Genomic DNA, 20,606 nt, shown 5'->3' on the forward strand with positions numbered 1-20,606 from the left:
TTAATTACGGTTCCGATGCGGCTAATCCGGTGAGAGGAGTCGTCCGGTGCAGGGGGTCAGCGCGGGGAGGGGAGCCGGCAGTAAGGGAGTCTGGTGGTTAGACGGAGTTGGGTTGGATTAGGAAAAAATGGAAATGGAAAATTATAGTGTAAAAATGACAAGGGTATAATGGTCATTTATGTCCATGATTGAGTAAATCATGTCCATGAATGAGCATCACCCTAAATATTTTATCGAATTATAACCTTTATTTACCCTTTGTTTTTTTAGAAACTTTTAAGTGATTTCCCCCATTTTAGCCAAATATTTTTACCAATTTATTGCCCACAAATTTTTTACGAATAATTAATTCTGACATAACACTGTACACAGATCACACAACAATATCACTACCAAGTACCAACGCCTCTCCAAACAAAACTCACTGGAAAACTTCCAATCCCTCTTCAATGGCGACCAAACCATCAAGTTAACACAATTTAATATTACGCATTTTCTTTCAATTCATTACATTAATCTTAATTACAAAATTCTTAGGTTTTCTACTGATTAATTAATTAATTAAATTAATTAATAACGTGATCGAGAAGAAATGTCGGGAGCGGCGTCGGCGCTGTTCCTTCTCGACATCAAAGGTAGAGTTCTAATTTGGCGCGATTATCGAGGCGATGTTTCCGCTCGTCAAGCCGAACGTTTCTTCACCAAGCTTATTGAGAAAGAGGTTTTGCTTTTTTTCATTGATCTCGTTATTTATTTAATTAATTAATCTTTTGTTAATTACGCTGAATTGATGATTAAGCTAATAATTATGTGATTAATGCGTAATTGAGTGATTAATGATACAATGCTATTTTGAGCTATGCATTGTGATTGATGCGTAATTGAAAACGAGAAGTTCGTAGATTTGTCGTTTGAGAGTAGTTTGTTACTAGTGTTATACGGAGTAGTATAGAATTGATCTGATTAATGGAGCTTGATGAAGTAGTAGTTAGGTTATTTACGCTGATTGAGCGAAGAATTTGGTTGTTGATTAGTGTTATAGACGTGGTGCACATGATTTGATCAAATGATACGACGTTGTTTTGAGCTTTGCATTGTGATTAATGCGTAATTGAAAGTCAGAATATAGATTTGTGCGTAGTAGTTTATGTTATTTATGCTGATTTAGTTAAGAATTTGACTGTTGATTAGTGTCGTAACTGCGGAAAGATAAAGTTATGTGGTGCTCATGATTGATCTAATGGATATGGTGTTATTCGGAGCTTTGCATTGTGATTAATGCGCAATTGAAACTCTAAGGGTGTGTTTGGATAGCAAAAGTGGAGGGAAAGGGAGGGGAGGGAGAAGGAGGGAAGAGAAAGGGATGGAAGGGAAGGGGAGGGAGAATGGAGGAGGTCATTTTCCCTCCAAATCTTGCCTTTGTTGGAGAGGAAATAATTTGGCTTGGAGGGGGGAAGTGGAGGGATTCATTTTCCCTCCCCTTAAAATCCCCCCACCTCCATTTTGCTAACCAAACAAAGGATTTATCATCCCTTCCTTTCCCTCCCCTCTCTTTCCCTCAAAATCCTCATATCCAAACAGACCCTAAAAGTGGAGAAGTTTGAGTGAACTGGAGAATTGTGCATAGTTTGGGATCTGATACTTTGTAGGTGTCGCGTTTTCTCTAATATTCATTTGATTGTTCTTGCATTTTGAGTGTGGAATGTAATTTTGTAGAATTGTGTGTAGTTAGGGATCTATACATTGGAGATGTGGCATTTTATCTACTTCAGCTATTTCGTTGGTCTTATTTTAATGATGAACTCGCAATTGATGAGTGTGAACTGTTAGATATTTGTAGGTAGTTTGGAGCTAGTTACTTTTATTGTATGTTGGCTATTTTTGTCGGTTTCAGGTTTTGTTTATGTAATGTATGTCAGAAATCACTAACGACAAGGACTTCAATTTTGTCATGGTCGTGTTTGAATGCTTAAGTATTAGTTAGCCAGAAGGGGTTCACGAATTCTTTGTATGGAGATGAAAATTTATGACGTAAGACATAATTGTTGACAAAGTTCATAATTTGTGCTATAAGTTGCCGTAGGGCTCAGTTTATGTTATGAAGATGGTTATTGGATATATGTCATGTATCATGTTTTTGTTATAAATGAAACTAAGGTGTCTCTTTTTCATTTGATGCATTTTTCTAGGGTGATCCTCAGTCTCAAAATCCGGTTGCATATGATAATGGAGTTACATACGTGTTTATGCAACACAACAACGTGTATTTGATGACTGCTACGAGGCAAAACTGTAATGCTGCAAGTCTCATTCTCTTTCTCCATCGTTTAGTTGATGTAAGATTCGTTGGTATTTTTTTTTTTTTTTTTTTTTTTTTTTTTTTTGTGAAGAAGACTTGTATTACTATTAGAACCATTAACAGACATGTTCTTGGTATAGGTTTTCAAGCATTATTTTGAAGAGCTTGAAGAGGAATCTCTTAGGGATAACTTCGTTGTAGTGGTAAGAGGCATTTTTCTTACTTTTTGCATTAAAAAACTCCTAAACCGAGCTTTATCTGTTTGTCTTTTCTGTTGCTTGCAGTACGAGTTACTTGATGAAATTATGGACTTCGGTTACCCTCAGTTTACTGAAGCAAAGATTCTTAGCGAATTCATTAAAACGGATGCATATAGGTTGGAAGTCACGCAAAGGCCGCCCATGGCTGTAACCAATGCAGTATCATGGCGTAGTGAGGGAATAGTTTACAAGAAAAATGAAGTGAGTGTGAATATGTGATGTCCTTTTGTTGGCATTTTGAATCATCAAATACTAAAAAGCTTCTTCCCGCTCCAGGTATTCTTGGATGTCGTTGAAAGTGTTAATATACTTGTAAACAGCAACGGACAAATAATTAGATCTGATGTGGTTGGGGCATTGAAGATGAGAACATATTTGAGGTACATTGAACAACTGGTTTCTTTTCCCTCTTCGAGCATTTCAAAAACTGTGTCATTGAAATAAGTTCGTTGTTACTGCTTTAAGAACATGTCACTGTTGCACTAGTTGTATATATTGTGCCTTGTGACTATGCAAATATATTCTTTACCCTCATTGTCTCATAGTAGTAGTTTTCTTATCTTGTATTGAAAACTGGATAAGGTTTGTGCAATTGTGCCTGAGTACAGAAATAGAGTGCCGTTAGTGTTTTTTTTCCTCCTGTATGTTATTACAAAAACCACTGCTCTGTGTGTCTCTCTACCTCCAGGCTCCATCTCCCATTTTGTATGTGTATTTGTTGTGTCATAGTGTGTGTGCTTCATGTGAATCCAGCATTCTTCTATACCCACCCCTTTTGAATCATATTTAGGTGGCTACAGCCCTTTTATAGTTATGTCCTCTAGGTTCATACCAATATCCAACTTTCTATGTTACTCCGACACTTCAGTTAACTGCCGTGTCGCATGTCAGGCACGTGTCGGTGTCCGACACGACACGACAGTTCAACACTTTAATTTAGACCACAAAACAGAAAAATTCATCCCAAATAGCCGTGTCCGACACGCCGACACGTGTCGGACGGCGTGTCTGAGTAACACAGCCAACTTTTAGCATCGGTTTTTTTTTTGCTAAACTCTCGGCATCCTGGATTCCTTAAAGCTTGTAAGAGGCAAAATTCCCATTTCTACTTTTAACTATGATTATAATGATCTCATAGGCCATAGCTGATGGAGATTTGAATCCTTTTATTTCTACTTTCAATTATATTTGAGTATATATTGCTGCAGTGGTATGCCTGAGTGTAAACTAGGCCTGAATGATAGAGTATTGCTGGAGGCTCAAGGACGGACAACAAAGGGGAAAGCCATCGATTTGGATGACATTAAATTTCATCAGTACGTCTTGGTTATAGCTTCCTCTGTTGTCAGTCATGGTTTAATGATTTCTAATATCCAATGAATCTTCGTCTATTGAAATGCTGATGGTGAGTTGGTTTTTCCTTCTTTTCAATTGCAACAGGTGTGTGCGTTTAGCACGTTTCGAAAACGATAGGACAATATCATTCATACCTCCTGATGGAGCCTTTGATCTCATGACATATAGACTCAGTACTCAGGTTCAGTTCCTCTCTTTAGCTGTATAGCCTTCATGTCTTCATATTGATTCTTTTGTTTAATTGAAGTCTAGAAATAATTTTGCATCAGGTGAAGCCTTTGATTTGGGTGGAAGCCCAGATTGAGAGGCACTCAAAAAGTCGTATTGAGATATTGGTGAAGTCCCGAAGCCAGTTTAAGGAGCGAAGGTATAATGTTATTTGTGACTGATCTACCCGTTATCTTTCATTGCTAGTGGCTTCTTAAGGCTGTTTGTGTGATTTATACTACAGCACAGCAACAAATGTTGAGATTGAACTGCCAGTGCCATCTGATGCAACCAACCCAAATATCCGTACGTCAATGGGATCTGCTTCGTATGCACCCGAGAAAGATGCTGTGATTTGGAAGATTAAATCTTTTCCTGGTGGGAAGGTATTATATTGCTACTAGTTTGCTTTGGTGTTGGATTTCACCATAAAAGTTTTAAGACCGCTAGCTAATTATTTCATCTGGGACATTCTTGAACTCTTTGGTTTGATACTTTTCAGGAATACATGCTCCGGGCTGACTTAAGCCTTCCTAGTATCCAAAGTGACGAGGCATCTCCTGAGAGAAGGGCGCCTATACGAGTGAAATTTGAGATTCCGTATTTTACAGTATCAGGAATCCAGGTATTTTTTTTATTCTTTTTTTTTTTTGTTGAAATCTAGGTAATTTTTTAGATTTCATATGGGAAAGTGAAAGTGAGCTGACAAAAAATTTTAGCCCCATGGCTTCTGGTCTGATCTAGTATTCCTCTTTGATACAAAAATGGGGGACTCTCATAAATTCTTTCCGGCAGATTGGTCGTTGATTGTTTACTTCCTTCTGCGCATTCTGATTATGAATTGTCTTTAGTGTGAATTTACATAAACTATAAAGCTTAAGGGTCCGTTTGGATACAATTTTAGGAGGGAAAGGGAGGGGAGGGGGAGTGAGGGGAGGTGAAGGGAGGGGAGAGAAGGGGAGGGCAAATGGAATGTGGGTGTTTGGATAACAAAAATTATGAAGGGAAATGGAAGGGGAGGAAGGAGGGAGATGAAGAATGGATGGAGGATTGAAGGATGGTGGTGGTATAATTAGAGTCCAAATAATGTTTTCTTTCCAAATCTTGCCCCCCCTTGGAAAGATTATAATTTGTTCTATAGGGGGGAAAATAAGTCCTCTCATTTCTCTCCCCTTCCATTTCCTTTCTCCCATATTTTTTATCCAAACAAAGGAAATTAAATCCCTCCCTTTCCCTCCCCTCCCCTTCTCTCCAATTCCTTCAATCCAAACGGACCCTAAAATTTATCAGTGAGAGTAGCTTTAAAAAAATCATGTAAATTTACATAAACTGTATGTTAACCAAATTGGAGTAAAACAGATTCTTGTTAGTCCAATAGTCGTGGATCATACCATGAATCTGTGTGCTTTGCAGCTTGCACCTTGTCGGGATTAAAGGGGTATTGACTGAAAGTAAGGGGAGGGAAAGGAAGGGATGCAATTTCTCTCTTTTGGATATTAAATTGGGCTGTGGGGAAACAGAAACCCTCGATTTCCCATCTACAAGCCAAATTGAATTTCCTTCAACGTAACAAATTTTTTGAAGGAAAACACTGTGCCCCTTCCCCACTCCCTCCCTTCCCTCTCCAACTACATAGGTTAGCTGGTAGGCATGCTACTGATAAATGATACGGAGTATTGTTGTTCGCTTTTTGGGGTACGATAGTAGGAGGGATCGTCTTTCCGAGACTTTTTGCTCTTTGCTCTGGTAGTTTCTTCTGAAGTTAAATGGATACTGTGTATTTTGAATTATATCGATATGGGATTTGCAGGTTCGTTACCTGAAGGTCATTGAAAAAAGCGCATATCAGGCTTTACCATGGGTGAGGTACATAACAATGGCTGGGGAATATGAGCTGAGGTTAATGTAAACAGCAGCCTCGTCAACCACGTGGTCCAAATGCTCTTAAGGTAATACTCTACTGTTTTCTGGACTGGTATCTTGAGACTTCAACATGATGAGCGACAAACGGAAACCAATTTGTTTTCCTGGAGGAGGTGACTCATATAACCTGGAATTCAAACCGTTGAATGCCACAATCCCTTCTGATCGCCGCTTTGCGCAAACAGGTTTTGAAGGAAAGCCAGATAACATTGTGATTCTGCTCTAGTTTAGTTTGTGTGCAGATTTATTTGCTAGTTCTCATACTCAACTCTAATAAGCAACTTCTAAATCAAATTTCACTTGTAGACCGTTATTTTAATTTATCGTCATAAAGGTATGACCCCTATATTGTCACATATTGATGTTTTCTCGAGCACTTGCATCAAACTGTTACAATTCATGTCCAATCCCCTATAGACTAAAAGAATAACACATCTTTGTTATTCCCGCTCATCTTTCCCCCCCATAGGGAATATTCACTTTTAGAATATTCCCTTCTAAATTCTAATATATTTCCTTTCTAATATATTATAGTCAAAATATTTTAGTCAACTCATATATGGAATATTTCTTATGGTTACGTTTTATATATATATATAAGTACATTTACATTAAATTAAATTCAAATTCAATTTATTAAAATAATATTAATACACTAAATCTCTATAATTAACCTTTATAAAATTACCGTGCTGTAGCACGGGTTGCTATACTAGTACTCTTTCAACCAAATAGTCAACCAAACTCGGTTTTGCCGCGTATTTACTCGTGTGTATTGCTGCTACAAGGACACAAAACAGTAAAAATAAACGTAGTTGCTCTTTCATGTACACGTTTTACTTGTTTCATGGGCATTTTTCATAAAATTTCCGTATTTTACCCTTCCCTTCAACCAAGTAATTTAATTTTTCTCTCTTTTTCCCCTACAACCTAATCCAATTTCTCACACATACTTCAACTATTGATCTAAATCCTCCTATCCCACAAGTAATTACTTTGTCTAATTGATAGATTGCATTTATTTTGGGTGGATTAAATTAAGTTAATTGTTTTTGTTTTTAATTAGGGTTAAAAGAAATATCAATTAGAATTTTAAACAGTGAAAGAGTGGTGACGCAATACCAGGGAATGCTCGAAATTCGAAACTAGTATACCAATCTAAATCTAGTGTAGTTCAAAAGCTTCAAGTGGAAGAGCACCATCACCAATACTTCGTACATCATTAATATTAGATACTAGTTCTAATGAACAAACGATGGATTTAATTATGGAATTTTAACAAGATGGTAAATTTAGTGATTGCAACAGGCGTCGTGACTGGAAGGTGATAGCAAGGGTGGTTGTTGAGTGTTGATGATCAGGTGGTGTTTGCGAGATGAGAGAAAGAAGTTGAGAAGGGAGAAACTTGAAAAATAGCGGTTGAAGTAAGAAGGGTAAAATGGGAAAGCATGTCCATGATTAAGTAAATCATGTAGATGAATGAGCATAACCCAAAATAAAAACTTGCTCATTGATCCGTACAATCTTACGATAAAGTAATGAAATAGAAGTTACGAGAAAGTAATGAAATAGAAGTTTTAATCAGACTTCCCAAGTTTTATTTTGTCAAAAACCGTCGTCATAAAATAACTCGATAAAAACCTTATTTAACATAGTATGTTTTCCTATTTACATGTCTTATTTGTGTAACAATGATAAATATATTGCGACGGGTTAAGTATTATCCATGTGGGTAGATAAGACAAAAGCAGAATGCCTAGGAATTAACAATCTGTTTTGTCTTATTTACGCACATGGATATTACTTGACCCGTAGCAAATCCGTCACAAGAGAGACTTGCTGATTTACACAAATTCTCATTTGCGACGGGTATGTCAGTTTGCGACGGGTATGTCCGTCACAAATGAGAATTTGTGTAAATATATTACCGTCCAATTGTCTGGACACAATTTACAACAATGACAAGCCGACAAGGTATTTAAGAAGTACAAACATGACCTCTTTGCATTAGCATGTTGATTATACTGTAAGAGTAAGACGATATTATCTGGGAATCGGAAGCGAAAAATTGGATATCCACCCAAGCCGATGCCATTTTTAATGTGGTAAACGAACTAAAACATGGAAACAGTCCTTCAGAGTTCAGTCCATGTATAGTTGTGCTTTCTACCAGGTTTTTAATTGTCTTCGGCCCACATTTTTGTTGGGCTTTTGAGGTCGGCCCAAAGGCTATGAACAATAACAAATGAAGATGTATTTTTCACACCGATCCGATCTACATCCATCTCGGAAAAAAAATTCAAATCCGCCTAATACGCAAATTTTTCATAAACTAATACTCCGTATAGTTTTGAAAAACTTGGACCCGATTGGTCACGAATACACATCCTCTCTACCTTTTTCCGTAATTTTTTCTACATTTTTAGTATTTTTTTCCGAGAGGAATAGAAACTAGACTAGTAATCCAGAAAGAATATGTTGTATGAGATTTTACATTTACAAACACTATCCCTAAACTCTCCTCGGGATTACTAACTGGTGACTGTTTGTTGCGTTTGATTTGGTAGCGTCTGAGGGTTCCTCCTAAATGCATGCTTCCTACACCGTTCAAATATGCTATCGTAGATCAAGTCGAACTGAACTCCGGCTCTCTCTCGATTCACGATGAAAAGAATGTGATCTCCTTCTATGATTTTGTAATACCTGCACATATATATTCACAAAACCTTTCTAAGACATTGAAAAAAAAAATGCTACTCGTGTTCAGCGTCAGGTATCGAACGCAGGTGCATGTAAAACAAATTAAAAATTTCCCGGCAAGAGAGATACCGACGTCACTCAATTCCCGCCTCTTTTCCCTTCATTTATTTCCAGTAGGGCTTATGTAACACCGTTTTATATATATATACAATAAACTCCCTCCAATCCAAACCAAACTACAAGCTTTTTAAATTTCTCCTCGCATATTTGTGGGCCACAGGTAGTTTGGTCTCGATAGGAGGGAGTACAACACAATTACTCAAAACTAACATTATGTGAGACGTTTCACTTAAAATAAGACCGTTGTATGCCTACAAATATACAACAGTCTTATTTGCGTTTTTGTGTACATGTCAGTGTCAGCGTATCGTTGTTGACAATATGTCAACTTTCAAAAATTTCTTAACATCATTAAATTCTGATGCATGAACCACAAAGAGCTGGCCAAAAATCTGGCAGCGGCATACGCACTTTCCCGAGACAAAAATTTACATTATCTTCTCAACAACTAATGAATTATATCCCAATCCATCAATAATGGTTCCACTCTAATCATGGAATTTGATTTTATTATGCTGGCAAACATATACTTTTCCATGAAATTATTTCGTAACTAAACCGAGTTCTAAGTTCTTATATAAATTTTATTCGGTAAAACATTGAAGGAAGATGTGCAATAGATGAACCATTTCTATGAGAAAAGAGGACAGTAGATAATAGATGCCGAAATTAAGGGTTTTCAACTCACCAGATACCAGGCTGCAGGGGCCGACAATCAGAATCATTTGTAACAAGACGATGGGGGTGTTCAATAGGAAATCGAGGGTACGTCATGGAAATAGTGTTGAGTGCTCCATCATTGTCCCACCAGTCTTCATCCCTGCATCGGGTTCAATTTAGTGATTTGCAACACATCTACCCTTATGACTTAAAGAATGGCGTGGAGATGAGTTTCATATTAATATTCTTTCAGACGGTTTATAATGCCTAATAATGATAATATCGTCCATCAACAGATAAGGGGTTGCTCTACCTTAGCCAGAGGTCCTAAACTTATATCATGGGAATTATCGGTCTCAAACTTACATCATGGAAATTATTGGTCCCAAAATTCACGAGTGAGTTTTGTACGTTTGCCGCACTCCTACCTGACTCGAATGTAGACACAACCAAATGGTGCAAACGAACATCTATTACATTAGATGACTATTTGGTAAATGAGATTTCAAACTCCACAGCTTAAAAAAATCAGAAAACAAGGAATACATCCAAGTAACTGCATTGTGAAGTTAACCACTGTTAACTGTGGAAAAGTACGGAGGTTAAAAAGGAAGCGAACCTGTAGCCTTTGTATGGGGGTGGAACATCTGGAGGGTGGCACCACTGGCTCATTTGCAATACTCGGATGAACAGCAAAGGGTGGACCCCAAGAATGCCAGACGGAACTGTAAAGCCCATCAATTTACGGGTTCGCTTGGTAGCATAACTGAAATAATATGTATCCGGAAATGTTTGGATACGCAAATTAAGACGCATTGATCCCTGGATTGTTAGATCAGGGAGAATCCAGTCCTCTGACGCAAACGGGCCTGCATTCCCCAAGAGGCAATCCACTAAACCCCATACTCCTATCTTCCTCCAAGAAATGTTGAAGTGGTCAAACCCGAAATTATAGTATGCCTTTAGCCAAGGTATATCGAACCAATCATATACAATCACTCCCAACCGACAGAGTTGGAGTAAACATATAGGTTTCATGCTCATTCCGTCTTCAGGCCTATAATCAATATTTATGAGAACAATATTTACAGAAAACTTAAATGCACATGACAAAGGAGAAGAGTATCAAGCTATGCTACTTTGACGAGCTACAAATGTCAGATGCGACCCACTGTGTCACATACTCCCTCCGTCCTGGTCAATTGTTGTCCTTTGGTTTTGGCACAAAGATCAAGGAAAGTGGAGGGGGCCAATTACTAAATGACAAGTGGAACAAATTGAGTGTGAACGATCAAATTGCTCATTAAATTCATTCTTAAAATAAAAGAACAACAATTGACTGAGACCCCCAAAAATGGAAAAGGACAACAAATGACCGCGACAAAGGGAGTACAATTGTACAAATGATATAGGGGCAGTCAGTGAAAAAAGTTCCATGTTTCGGATTAAATGAAGTGTCAAAAGGTCGAAGGGTCAAATCTGCGACACATGACCAAGGTGAAGTGCCGGAGGAACATAGGTATCAAAAAGGAAGATAGTGTTGGGAATGATCACAGAGGACGCTGAATTCGTTAATCTTAAAGCTTCACATTTGATGCAATAAAAGATGTCTCATTTTCTGCCCAAACTCGGTCCTGAAGCCTTATTTGAAAGGGGGAAAGAGCAGTACAACTCCTAACAGAAAGGATTTTATAACAGCGCGTATGAAGCAAGATAGCCTAAATACGTGTTCTAGAGATCAAATCAAAAACTTAAATCATTGGAGAACAAAATTTTAATCGGCGTATTATCCAAAGCAACGAGAGGAAACTTACTGCATCCCGTCAAAATATGTTCTTGTGGTGCCATTAAACGCTCCAGACAACGATGTAATACTCAACACCCAGTTTGGATTAGTATCATGGCCATTAAAAGCCTATAAAAAAACAAATTATATACTACATCAAAATCATCGAATCTGAAATGCTTCAGGTGATTCATTCCACTCCAAAACATATAAACAATGAACCCTAACTGACCTTATCAGCAAGCATTTGCTGCAAGACCCTTACAACCTGTGCTCCTGCTGAATGCCCAACAAAATGAATCGGATGATCCTCGTCCCATTGAGGGTAGTTCCCTTATTTATAGAAATCAAACCAGTGATCAAAATTATATCACAATTCACCCCAAATTACGAACACCTAAATAGCATACAACTATGTAGCTCAGACTGCTCAGACTCGTTTAGAAGCATCCAGTGTTGGACTTGGCTTTTCTCATGAAAAATATACAAAATTTGACCCATGTCCAAATGTCCAAGGTCAGACACAGGTGCGCGATGGAATATGAAGAGTCGGAGTAACATAGGCATACAATACATTGAAAAATTATACAAACTTGCCAAAAGAAAACATGAGATACCTTCATCATATACTTTTCCAAATTGGACATGCCCACATGATTTGCTATGTTCTTCACCATAATCTACTTGCCCCCCTTTCAAGTAATAGAACAACTCTCGCGCCCTGAATCAAAATACAAGGGAGACGACAACAACATTACCTCAGTGCCTCAATGACTCCCGCAAATTGCACATTGTACATAATAAATTGAAAAACCAATTTAAAAAGTCTCAAATTTCAGAAATACAAACCTGTCATATATACTTGTTAAAGAACCTAAATCAGGCACCAAAACCCTCTCATCTTTTTTCTCTGCTCCAGCAAAATAAGATAATCCTCCTAATCTCTAAAACACAAAAAAAAAAAAAAAATCAAAACTTTATAAGAACAACAAAAACAAAAATCAAATACCCGTCGTTTCAAGTCATTTCCATACGTTTATTCAATATATGTACGAGACGAATTTTGAACAAACGTATCGAAACAAATACATTTATAGGAAAGGTTAAAACTTTACTTACCCCTTGACCAAAACCAAAAATCCCATGAACAAGAACAATAGGAGGCAAATCATCAAAAGATGAAGATCCATTATTTTGTGAATTTGAAACTTCTTTGACCTCAACATTAATTGGTTTAATATAATCATAAAAAGCTTGTGACAAATCATATGCAATTGCTGTGCTAAATATATAAAAACCATATAACATATGCACCCATGAACTTATAAAAAGCTCCACTAATTGCAATGAACTTATCCATAATCTTATCATTTCTTTGTTTTTTTGTTTCAAATTCTTGGACAATAATCCAAATTTTGATGATTTTTTGAACCCTTTTCAAAATTTAATCAAACCCACAAAATTTCATACATTTAATTATGTAACTATGTAAAAATTGGATGAAATTGGAGAAGAAAAGAAGGTTTTTTTATAAGGATTTTGCCTTCTTTTCTTCTCCTTTTTTTTATTTGATTTTGTTTATTTGTTTTTGTGTTGATGATTGTTGTTATGGGTCAAAGAAATGGGAAGAAAGTTGGAGAAGAAATGAAGAATAATGTCTCACAATTTGCACATTTTCTACCTCACAACTTAGAAATTAGAATGCACAAGTCTCAACCAATCAACATGATATATTTATTTCTTGTTTGATTAAATCAATTTTTATTATTGGGACTTGTGGCTTATTCCCACGTGGGTTAACTGTCATTTGTTAAAATCGGCCAATCTAACCCTATTTACCATTTCCTTCCCTTTTCTTTCTGTATAGGAAATAATAATAAAAAAAAAAGTGCACCGCATAAAACACACAAGATCATACACAATTAAATTTAGACCGCACAAAACTTTTAAATAAGAAAATACTCCCTCTCAGTCATTATAATGTTCCCTCTTTCCCGAAACGGATTATTCAAGTAATGTTCTTCTTTCTATTTTTATAAATTTTTACTCTTATTTTATTCATTTCTCTCTCCTATCACCAAACCCCACACAACTCTTTTACTCCTATTTTATTACTTTCCTTTATGTTTTGGGCCCATAATTCTTTATTTAACTACTAATAATTCATCTCTCTCTCCTATCACCAACCCCACACAACTCTTTTACTCTTATTTTAATACTTTTCCTAAAGTATTGTGCCAAAACAAAATGGGAAGATTATGATGAATGGGAGGGAGTAAAAAAGAAAACCCAAAACGAAAATAGGGAAGAAAAGACTCACTACTTGTTTAAGAGATGAGAGGCGGCACCAACAAATGTCCTCCGTTGCACTTCAAAATTTGTGGTGTCGCTTTTCCTGTCCCGGTGAACTGTTCCTGTGATTTTCGAAGAATTTTGTTCCGGAGCCCTGTAATCCTGAATACCGTGTATTATAATACAGTTCAATTTGAGTCGTTCGGAGGGTCGTAGCGGAACACGTTTTTTTCCTCTCGGTTTCTACCACGTGTTCAGGGTTGTTTCAAAAGTTACCATATTCAATTTCAGCCCAAATAACAAGAGTATTAATCCATTTTTATGGTTATCGGCCGAGACTGGTTTTCTCGCATACAGGTAACCTCAAATATTTCTATTTGCTCCTCAAAATTTGTGTGGCCGTTTTATCTGCCCTAAGGAACCCTCCGTGCAATTTCTGAACTTTTCATCAGGAATACCGGACAAACGTGTATACTTCAACTTGAGTCGTTCGGGAGGTCGTATAGAACCACCTTTATTTTTCTCCTGAATTTTCTCTACGTGTCTGGAGTCACTTCGGGATTTACCTTATCTGATTTCATGTTCAAAAAACAAGTATACATGATTATCCCATTTTCGACTTAGGTTAGTGCTAGGGTCGATTCAAAAGTTACCCTATTCGATTTAAGTTCCAAATAACAACCATTTATCCATTTTTCACGATTACCTGAGCTTCGCCCGAGGCTGGTTTATCACAAACCGGCACTCTCAAAGGTCTTGCCGAGATCCTCAAATTTTGTATGACCGCTTTATCTAACCCGATGAATCGGCTGTGGGATTTTCAGACATTTTTGTTCTTGGCCCTGAAATCCCGAAAACTGTGTATTATATACTTCATTTTGAGCCGTTCGGGAGGCCGTACTGGCCACATTTATTTTTCTTCCGGTTTTTCTACCACTTGTCCAAGATCAGTTAAGGAGGTACCTTATACGATTTCAGGACCAAAAAAACAAGTCTACATCGCTTTTGCAAGATTATCTGATTTTCGACCGAGACTGGTTTATCGCATACTGGCACCCTCTCATAACCATCGTTGATTCTCAAAATTTGCGAGGCTTCTTTATTTAACCCAAGGAACCCTCCATTCGATTCCCGGACATTTTTGATCATGGACCCTGGAATCTCCGAAAACCGTGTATTATACACTTCAATTTGAGCCGTTTGAAAAGTCATACTGAACCACGTATCTTTTTCTCCCGATTTTTCTACCATGTGTATTATACATTATTGTAAGAATGATAATTGAAATTTTTGTTCTAATTTAGACTTAGTTGTTTTATATCACATTTTCTATATAAAACTACATAGACTCAAACTCCAAGAAAAATAGCAAAAAAAACCTATATTTATAATCTTTTTTGATTATTTGGTTGCATATATCGTTCGCATTACAATTTTATGTATTATAATTAATTTCTCGGGGAAAATTAGCTTTAACCATATTTCCATTTGACCTTATGTGAATTCCCTGATAACTTTATTTTTAAATTTTGCAATACTTTTTACAGAAATATAACTTTGAAATAAATCTGAGATTATATGTAAAATATTGTAACATTATTCTATAATTTTACTCCCTATAATATATTCATATCCATGGTCAATGTTGCATCACTCATTCACTTGTATATTTATATGTGTACATGAATTTGCTTATTTGCCTCACAAAATTGAATAACATGCCCGATAAGTTTTGCTTAAGATGGGCATTATATGCTTAAGCTTAAGACGGGTCAAATAATAACACATGATGGTAATAAAGACAAAAAATTTACTATTTTTTAGGCAATTTGCCATGTGATTTAATATTATTTAATCTGTCTTAAGACGGAATAAATATGTTTTCCAATGAACAAATTATGTTTACAGTAAGTCTCTCTTGCGACGGATATCGACGGATATATCCGTCGCAAGCTTCTAATGGGTCAAGTTCTCCCACTTGGATAGATAAGACAAAGCATAGGAAATCCCAAATAGCTTGTCTTTTCCTACTCAAGTGGGTAATACTTAACCCGTCGCAAGTTTGTGACGGATATGTCCGTCATAAATGAGAATTTGTGTTATGTTTAATATGTGTGTGGTGGGAGGAATTTGGCACCGAATAAATGGATAGAAATAATGGAGTGAAAGAAAGAAACAACATTTTTAAAAGAAAAACCAAGTATTTGTGTAAACATTATTCTGGAAAATGGTTAGCTGGAAAGTTGGGTGGAGTGCGTACCAAGTATCAACTACCAAGTACTCAATTAGTCCGATCCTTTATAGAAAAGCTTGCAAATATTGATTACATTCTACTTGGTGGCGGAATTAAGGCTAATAGAGACGCTCGCTCCTGTATTACAAAAGTTCAGATACTTATAATTTAATTAATGTGTGACATCATGTTAAAAATATGCACAATAAACATATGGAATAATAGGCTAGAAATGTGAGTTTTCAAAGTATGAAAGTTGATTGCGAATTAAGGGTGACTAAGGCCTTGTTCGGCCATGAGCGTGAAAACTGTTTATTTTTCTGAAGTAAATGACTTCTGTTTATTTTAAGATGTCCGTCCCCTACTTTTAATTCACTATTTTTTATATAATTCATGCTCACATTTTGATGTTTGAGATAAATTTATGAAACATGGTCCTAAAATGGAAATTCTTTAGGTACACTTTAAATTGCATTTCACATTTAGAAACTCTATTTAATAGCCAGCAAAATGCGAAGCTATTGATTGTTGACACAATGACACCCACAGCATTAAATTTGATACAACTTCAAGATCAGGTGAGCTACCTCGTGGAACAAACCTGTTGAAAAAACTCTAACAGTTATACTTGTATAAGACGGTTTTACGCTGAAATATTGTAAAACAGATGCTACTAGTAATTGTCTTTTGGCTTTTATGAGTCATATACTCACCAGCTAGTCTTGCTATAGACGGATATATCCATCTACAGCCAGGGGCGGATCCAGGAATCAAAAGTATGGTGGGCTAGATTTTAACATTACACTTGATGATCGAAAAATTTTGAGTTTTAAAAAGCATTAGAAGGCTTGAAGTTGATAATTTAATACGGAGCAGATACTTACGACCGATTTAAATAAGGTCTACTGATTAACGTATCCACTTGTAGCAACTATAAACACGAATTTCATTAGAGTACTTAACCATCGACTTAGAAATAACAACCAACATCAATCCTTCATCAAAAAGTATAAATGTTGTAATCCGTAAAATATTACTAATTTAGTAAGAGGCGGACTCTTTTTTTTTTGATTAGGGGTAAAACCCAAAAGACCTACAGCGAGTAGGGTCCAAGAAGAACAACAAGCAACAAAGCAGTCTCAAAACAACAAACCACCATAAGAGGCGGACTCTTACGAGACTTACTCATTAACAAATACTTTTCAAAATTAATTTAATACTCTTTCCGCCCTAATTAATAGCTATCATCTATGTATGATATAGTCATTGAAAAAAGCCAAATAAATAACTATTAACTGGAACGGAGAGGAATTGAGATTGAAAATAGCTTGGATTTGGGGCTAAAATATGCACACTTTTGTATATTTAAGCTACTTGAAAGAAGAAAATAATCTATAAGAAACAAAATAAAAAGAAAAACAGAATGTATACCTATTAACTTAGAATGATAGAATGTTAATGGGAAGGATTGAACCCTGGCAAAGTGGCAAGGCGCACAACACAAAATTACAAAAGAGAAGAAACCACTAGACTCAACTGAATAGGCTGTATTAAGTTGGAAGAACATGTATATATTCTTTTCCTAGAAACAGGTTGGGGCTTTAGCCCACTACCTGTATCCGTCCCTGTCTACAGCTAAAGATGGGTCAAATAGCTTGAAAGTGGTGACATTTTTGGCCCCTACTACCGCACTTATTGCTTGTCCTATTAGGATTGTGGTATTGTATTTGACCCGTCTTTAGTTACAGACGGATATGTGCCGTCTATAATGAGATTTTGTGTGTACTCATATCCATGTAATGATGTAAGCGGGGCCATTTTACACAATATTAGTCTTAAAATTACTTTACACGAGCCTAACTACAAGAGGAGTACGTGTTCACCGGTCTAAAATCGGATCGGACTGCAAATACCCGCAGACAGGACAACTCCTTACCTCAAAACCGGAGACCAAATCAGTTAGGTTGTGGGGACCCTGATCGGACTGGACCGAAACCCTTGAGGTCCGGGTTTATCCGGGTTTGGACCGGACCAGTTCCATTTTAAAGGGTAATTTGAGGTTATTTTTTTTTTTCTGGGATTGTATCCAGTCCACATCGGACCGAACCAGTATGTCCGGTTTACCAGTTCGATCTACTTTATGCACATTCCTAACTACAACGATAAACCCAATTCGAAATAAATTTTATATGCAGGCAAAAACAGAGGTCGCGATAGATGGTTGTGGTGGTCCTAACTCCTAAGTGCATTACTATTTACAGCAAGTCTTGCTATAGATGGATATATCCGTCTATAGTAAGAGACGGGTCAAATACCCTTAAAGTGGTGACATTTTTGGACCCCACCTCGCAAGTTGTTGTTTGTCTTATGCGTAATGTGGTATGTTACTTGACCCGTCTTTAGTTATAGACGGATAGTTGCCTTCTATAATGAGATTTTGTATAATATTTACTAGTTTGGTGCTGATAACCTTAACTTATTCAATTGGTACGTAACTCATGATCAATTACGATGATTATAATACATTTCAAAGTACATCGTAAGCGGGGTACAATATTAGAATCGTTGAAAATTTTCGTGAGACCTCATTAATTAGTATGCTATGTTAGGTCAACATTATGTATTAGGGTTTTGTTGGGTCGAACCATTTTATACGCCCTCATGTACTGAAGAGATTTAAGTTTACTATCCTAGTGGTTAAGATACAGGTAAAGTAGATAATAAGTCTTAAATTTGAATTCCGCTACCCTTAATATTGTACTGTCTATGCATGTTGTGGCTCATTTGAAACCAAAAATAAAATAAAATGAAACTCTCATTTGGCATATAAGTTCTCTTTTGGTATTTATGAGTTGTTGAGAAGCTCAACTTGTCCCGGCGTTAGTCACTCGGAGTGGACTAATGACCGATTTGAAGGTAATAATAATACATGTTGTCGAAAGACGATTTCACGTGACCTTTCTAGAAGGTATGGTGCGCTTAGTTTACACAATTGGTCTCCCTTGTGACGGGTTACCATTTGTGGCGGATATTTTGTGAGATAAAATGGTAACAAAATGGGTTAGTGGAGAAAGGGGACCACATGAATAGTGTTGCAGAGAGAGAAAAAGTGGGTACATTGTGAGGTAAAGTGGTATCCGTCACAAGCTTGTGACGGATATGTCATGTCTTCAATGAGAATTTGTGTAGTTTACATGCAAATCTATTTACCTAAAACGAAGTACTTCGTTGGCAATGGCGGCGAAAGAATTTAACGTTAAGGCAGACGAGAAATTCCAGCGATAACAAACTACTTGTATTTAATGTAATAAAATCCAGTACAAAAAATAGATAATTTTTCAATTGAAAATTTCACCTTTTTCATTATTTAGCTGGCACGATCGCTCCTACTAATCCCGGTCTGACTCCACCACCACTATTCATTAGTCCTCAACAATCTTATCTTTATTAATTCAGAAGACAATACTCAATCCAGGGCGTGCCACGTCATTAATTAAGTCTTTTTTTTTTTGGAAATACATGTTATGGTGGGACCCGTTAGTGTGCAATGTATTTATTTCTTCAGAATTCCGGCTATACAAATATGCGACAAATTCCGCCTTAGAACAAATACTACTCCGTATGAAATAATTTTATACATTACGAATAAATGAAATTAATGGCGTATAAGCGGAATGAATTACAAATCGGAATAAATGAAACTAATTACAAATAAATGAATTACATAATTTTAAAAAATAATAATAATAATAAAATTACATAATTACGAGAAGGAATTACATTTAATTACGGGATTGAATTACATAAAATGTGAATAAATTACATGTATAATTTTTAAAAACTAGATAGTACGATATATTTTTTTTAAAAAAATATCTTTTGTTATTTCCTCTTAAACCATTGCATGTGAACACGTATTTGTAACAAGCTTAAACGTTAATTATGTAGATCGCTGATTTAGACCAACTAGATAAGTACAATAGAAATACAAAAAAAAAAAAAAATACATCCAAAAACATTAATACCGGTCCAAATACATACCCGTGCAATTTTGCACGGGTTTAAAACTAGTAAACTCTTAAACGTCATGACCAGAAAAGCCCAACAAAAATGTGGGCCTTATTGTCAAGGCCCAATCTTCAGCTACGCAAATCATTGTAATAAGGTAGTTTGATAAATTTATGCACAAAGACCTTAGTCCTACATTTCTACCCCTCTAACTCAACTGATTTTCACCATTGTCTTAAAAAAAAAAAAAAAAACTCAACTGATTTTTAACATTTATATACCGTAATGAAAATGTTAAAAAAATAAATATAAAATAATTGTCGAGCTAGATGAAATATTAACCTTTAACATACCTTTAGCATAAATACATTATTCGCGTACTCGTCACAAGCTTATGTTAGAATACGTCTGTACATGTAGGTTTATGTTGCTAAATTTGAGCATTAAATACAAAAAATTAAAATATTGAAAAATATCATCGTCATCGCATCATGTCACTAATTCATTATGTTAGATTAAGGATCACATATTCACAAATTCACCATCTCCTGGGTTGAACACAAATTACATGTACAAATAATAATTGAAAAAAGATAAAGCAACGAGTTAACCTTATTTAGAGAATAAGAGGCGATATAAAAGTTGAAAACGTATCTCTAAATCTTACGAAGTATTTAAAAATAGAAGGAGAACGGGGACACGTTTTTTCTTTTTGCTTGCCAAACTATTTTCACTCATACACTTCTAAAATGTTTTTTCTAC

The 20,606-nt window shown here is 36.1% G+C and overlaps 2 protein-coding genes across 2 annotated transcripts; one reads left to right on the plus strand and one right to left on the minus strand.

Annotated features, from left to right (window-relative positions):
• Positions 1 to 253: 253 nt before the first annotated feature.
• On the plus strand, positions 254 to 6,401 carry LOC141644316 (AP-1 complex subunit mu-2-like). The gene is made up of 11 exons (XM_074453811.1): positions 254 to 721; positions 2,190 to 2,336; positions 2,440 to 2,502; positions 2,584 to 2,760; positions 2,836 to 2,939; positions 3,768 to 3,875; positions 4,000 to 4,096; positions 4,185 to 4,282; positions 4,367 to 4,508; positions 4,625 to 4,747; positions 5,933 to 6,401. The coding sequence occupies exons 1-11, from the start codon at positions 593 to 595 to the stop codon at positions 6,029 to 6,031; spliced, it is 1,287 nt and encodes a 428-aa protein (XP_074309912.1). The 5' UTR covers positions 254 to 592; the 3' UTR covers positions 6,032 to 6,401.
• Positions 6,402 to 8,301: 1,900 nt separating this feature from the next.
• LOC141644319 (uncharacterized) lies at positions 8,302 to 13,038 on the minus strand. Its single transcript, XM_074453813.1, has 8 exons — positions 12,431 to 13,038; positions 12,161 to 12,255; positions 11,929 to 12,032; positions 11,544 to 11,644; positions 11,340 to 11,440; positions 10,145 to 10,582; positions 9,554 to 9,685; positions 8,302 to 8,748 (listed from the first exon to the last, which is right to left on the minus strand). Exons 1-8 carry the CDS (start codon positions 12,680 to 12,682, stop codon positions 8,577 to 8,579), a joined length of 1,395 nt encoding a protein of 464 aa, XP_074309914.1. The 5' UTR covers positions 12,683 to 13,038; the 3' UTR covers positions 8,302 to 8,576.
• Positions 13,039 to 20,606: the final 7,568 nt, after the last annotated feature.

This window comes from Silene latifolia, chromosome 2 (assembly GCF_048544455.1).
Source record: "Silene latifolia isolate original U9 population chromosome 2, ASM4854445v1, whole genome shotgun sequence".
Lineage (NCBI taxonomy): Eukaryota > Viridiplantae > Streptophyta > Magnoliopsida > Caryophyllales > Caryophyllaceae > Silene > Silene latifolia.

Coding starts and splice junctions, on each gene's coding strand:
- LOC141644316 (XM_074453811.1), top strand. CDS start 593: ATGTCGGGAGCGGCGTCGGCGCTGTTCCTTCTCGACATCAAAGGTAGA. Junction 722..2,189: donor CCAAGCTTATTGAGAAAGAG/GTTTTGCTTTTT, acceptor GCATTTTTCTAG/GGTGATCCTCAGTCTCAAAA. Junction 4,748..5,932: donor TTACAGTATCAGGAATCCAG/GTATTTTTTTTA, acceptor TGGGATTTGCAG/GTTCGTTACCTGAAGGTCAT.
- LOC141644319 (XM_074453813.1), bottom strand. CDS start 12,682: ATGATAAGATTATGGATAAGTTCATTGCAATTAGTGGAGCTTTTTATA. Junction 9,686..10,144: donor CCCCCATACAAAGGCTACAG/GTTCGCTTCCTT, acceptor AACCCGATGCAG/GGATGAAGACTGGTGGGACA. Junction 8,749..9,553: donor CCCCTGCAGCCTGGTATCTG/GTGAGTTGAAAA, acceptor ATATATGTGCAG/GTATTACAAAATCATAGAAG.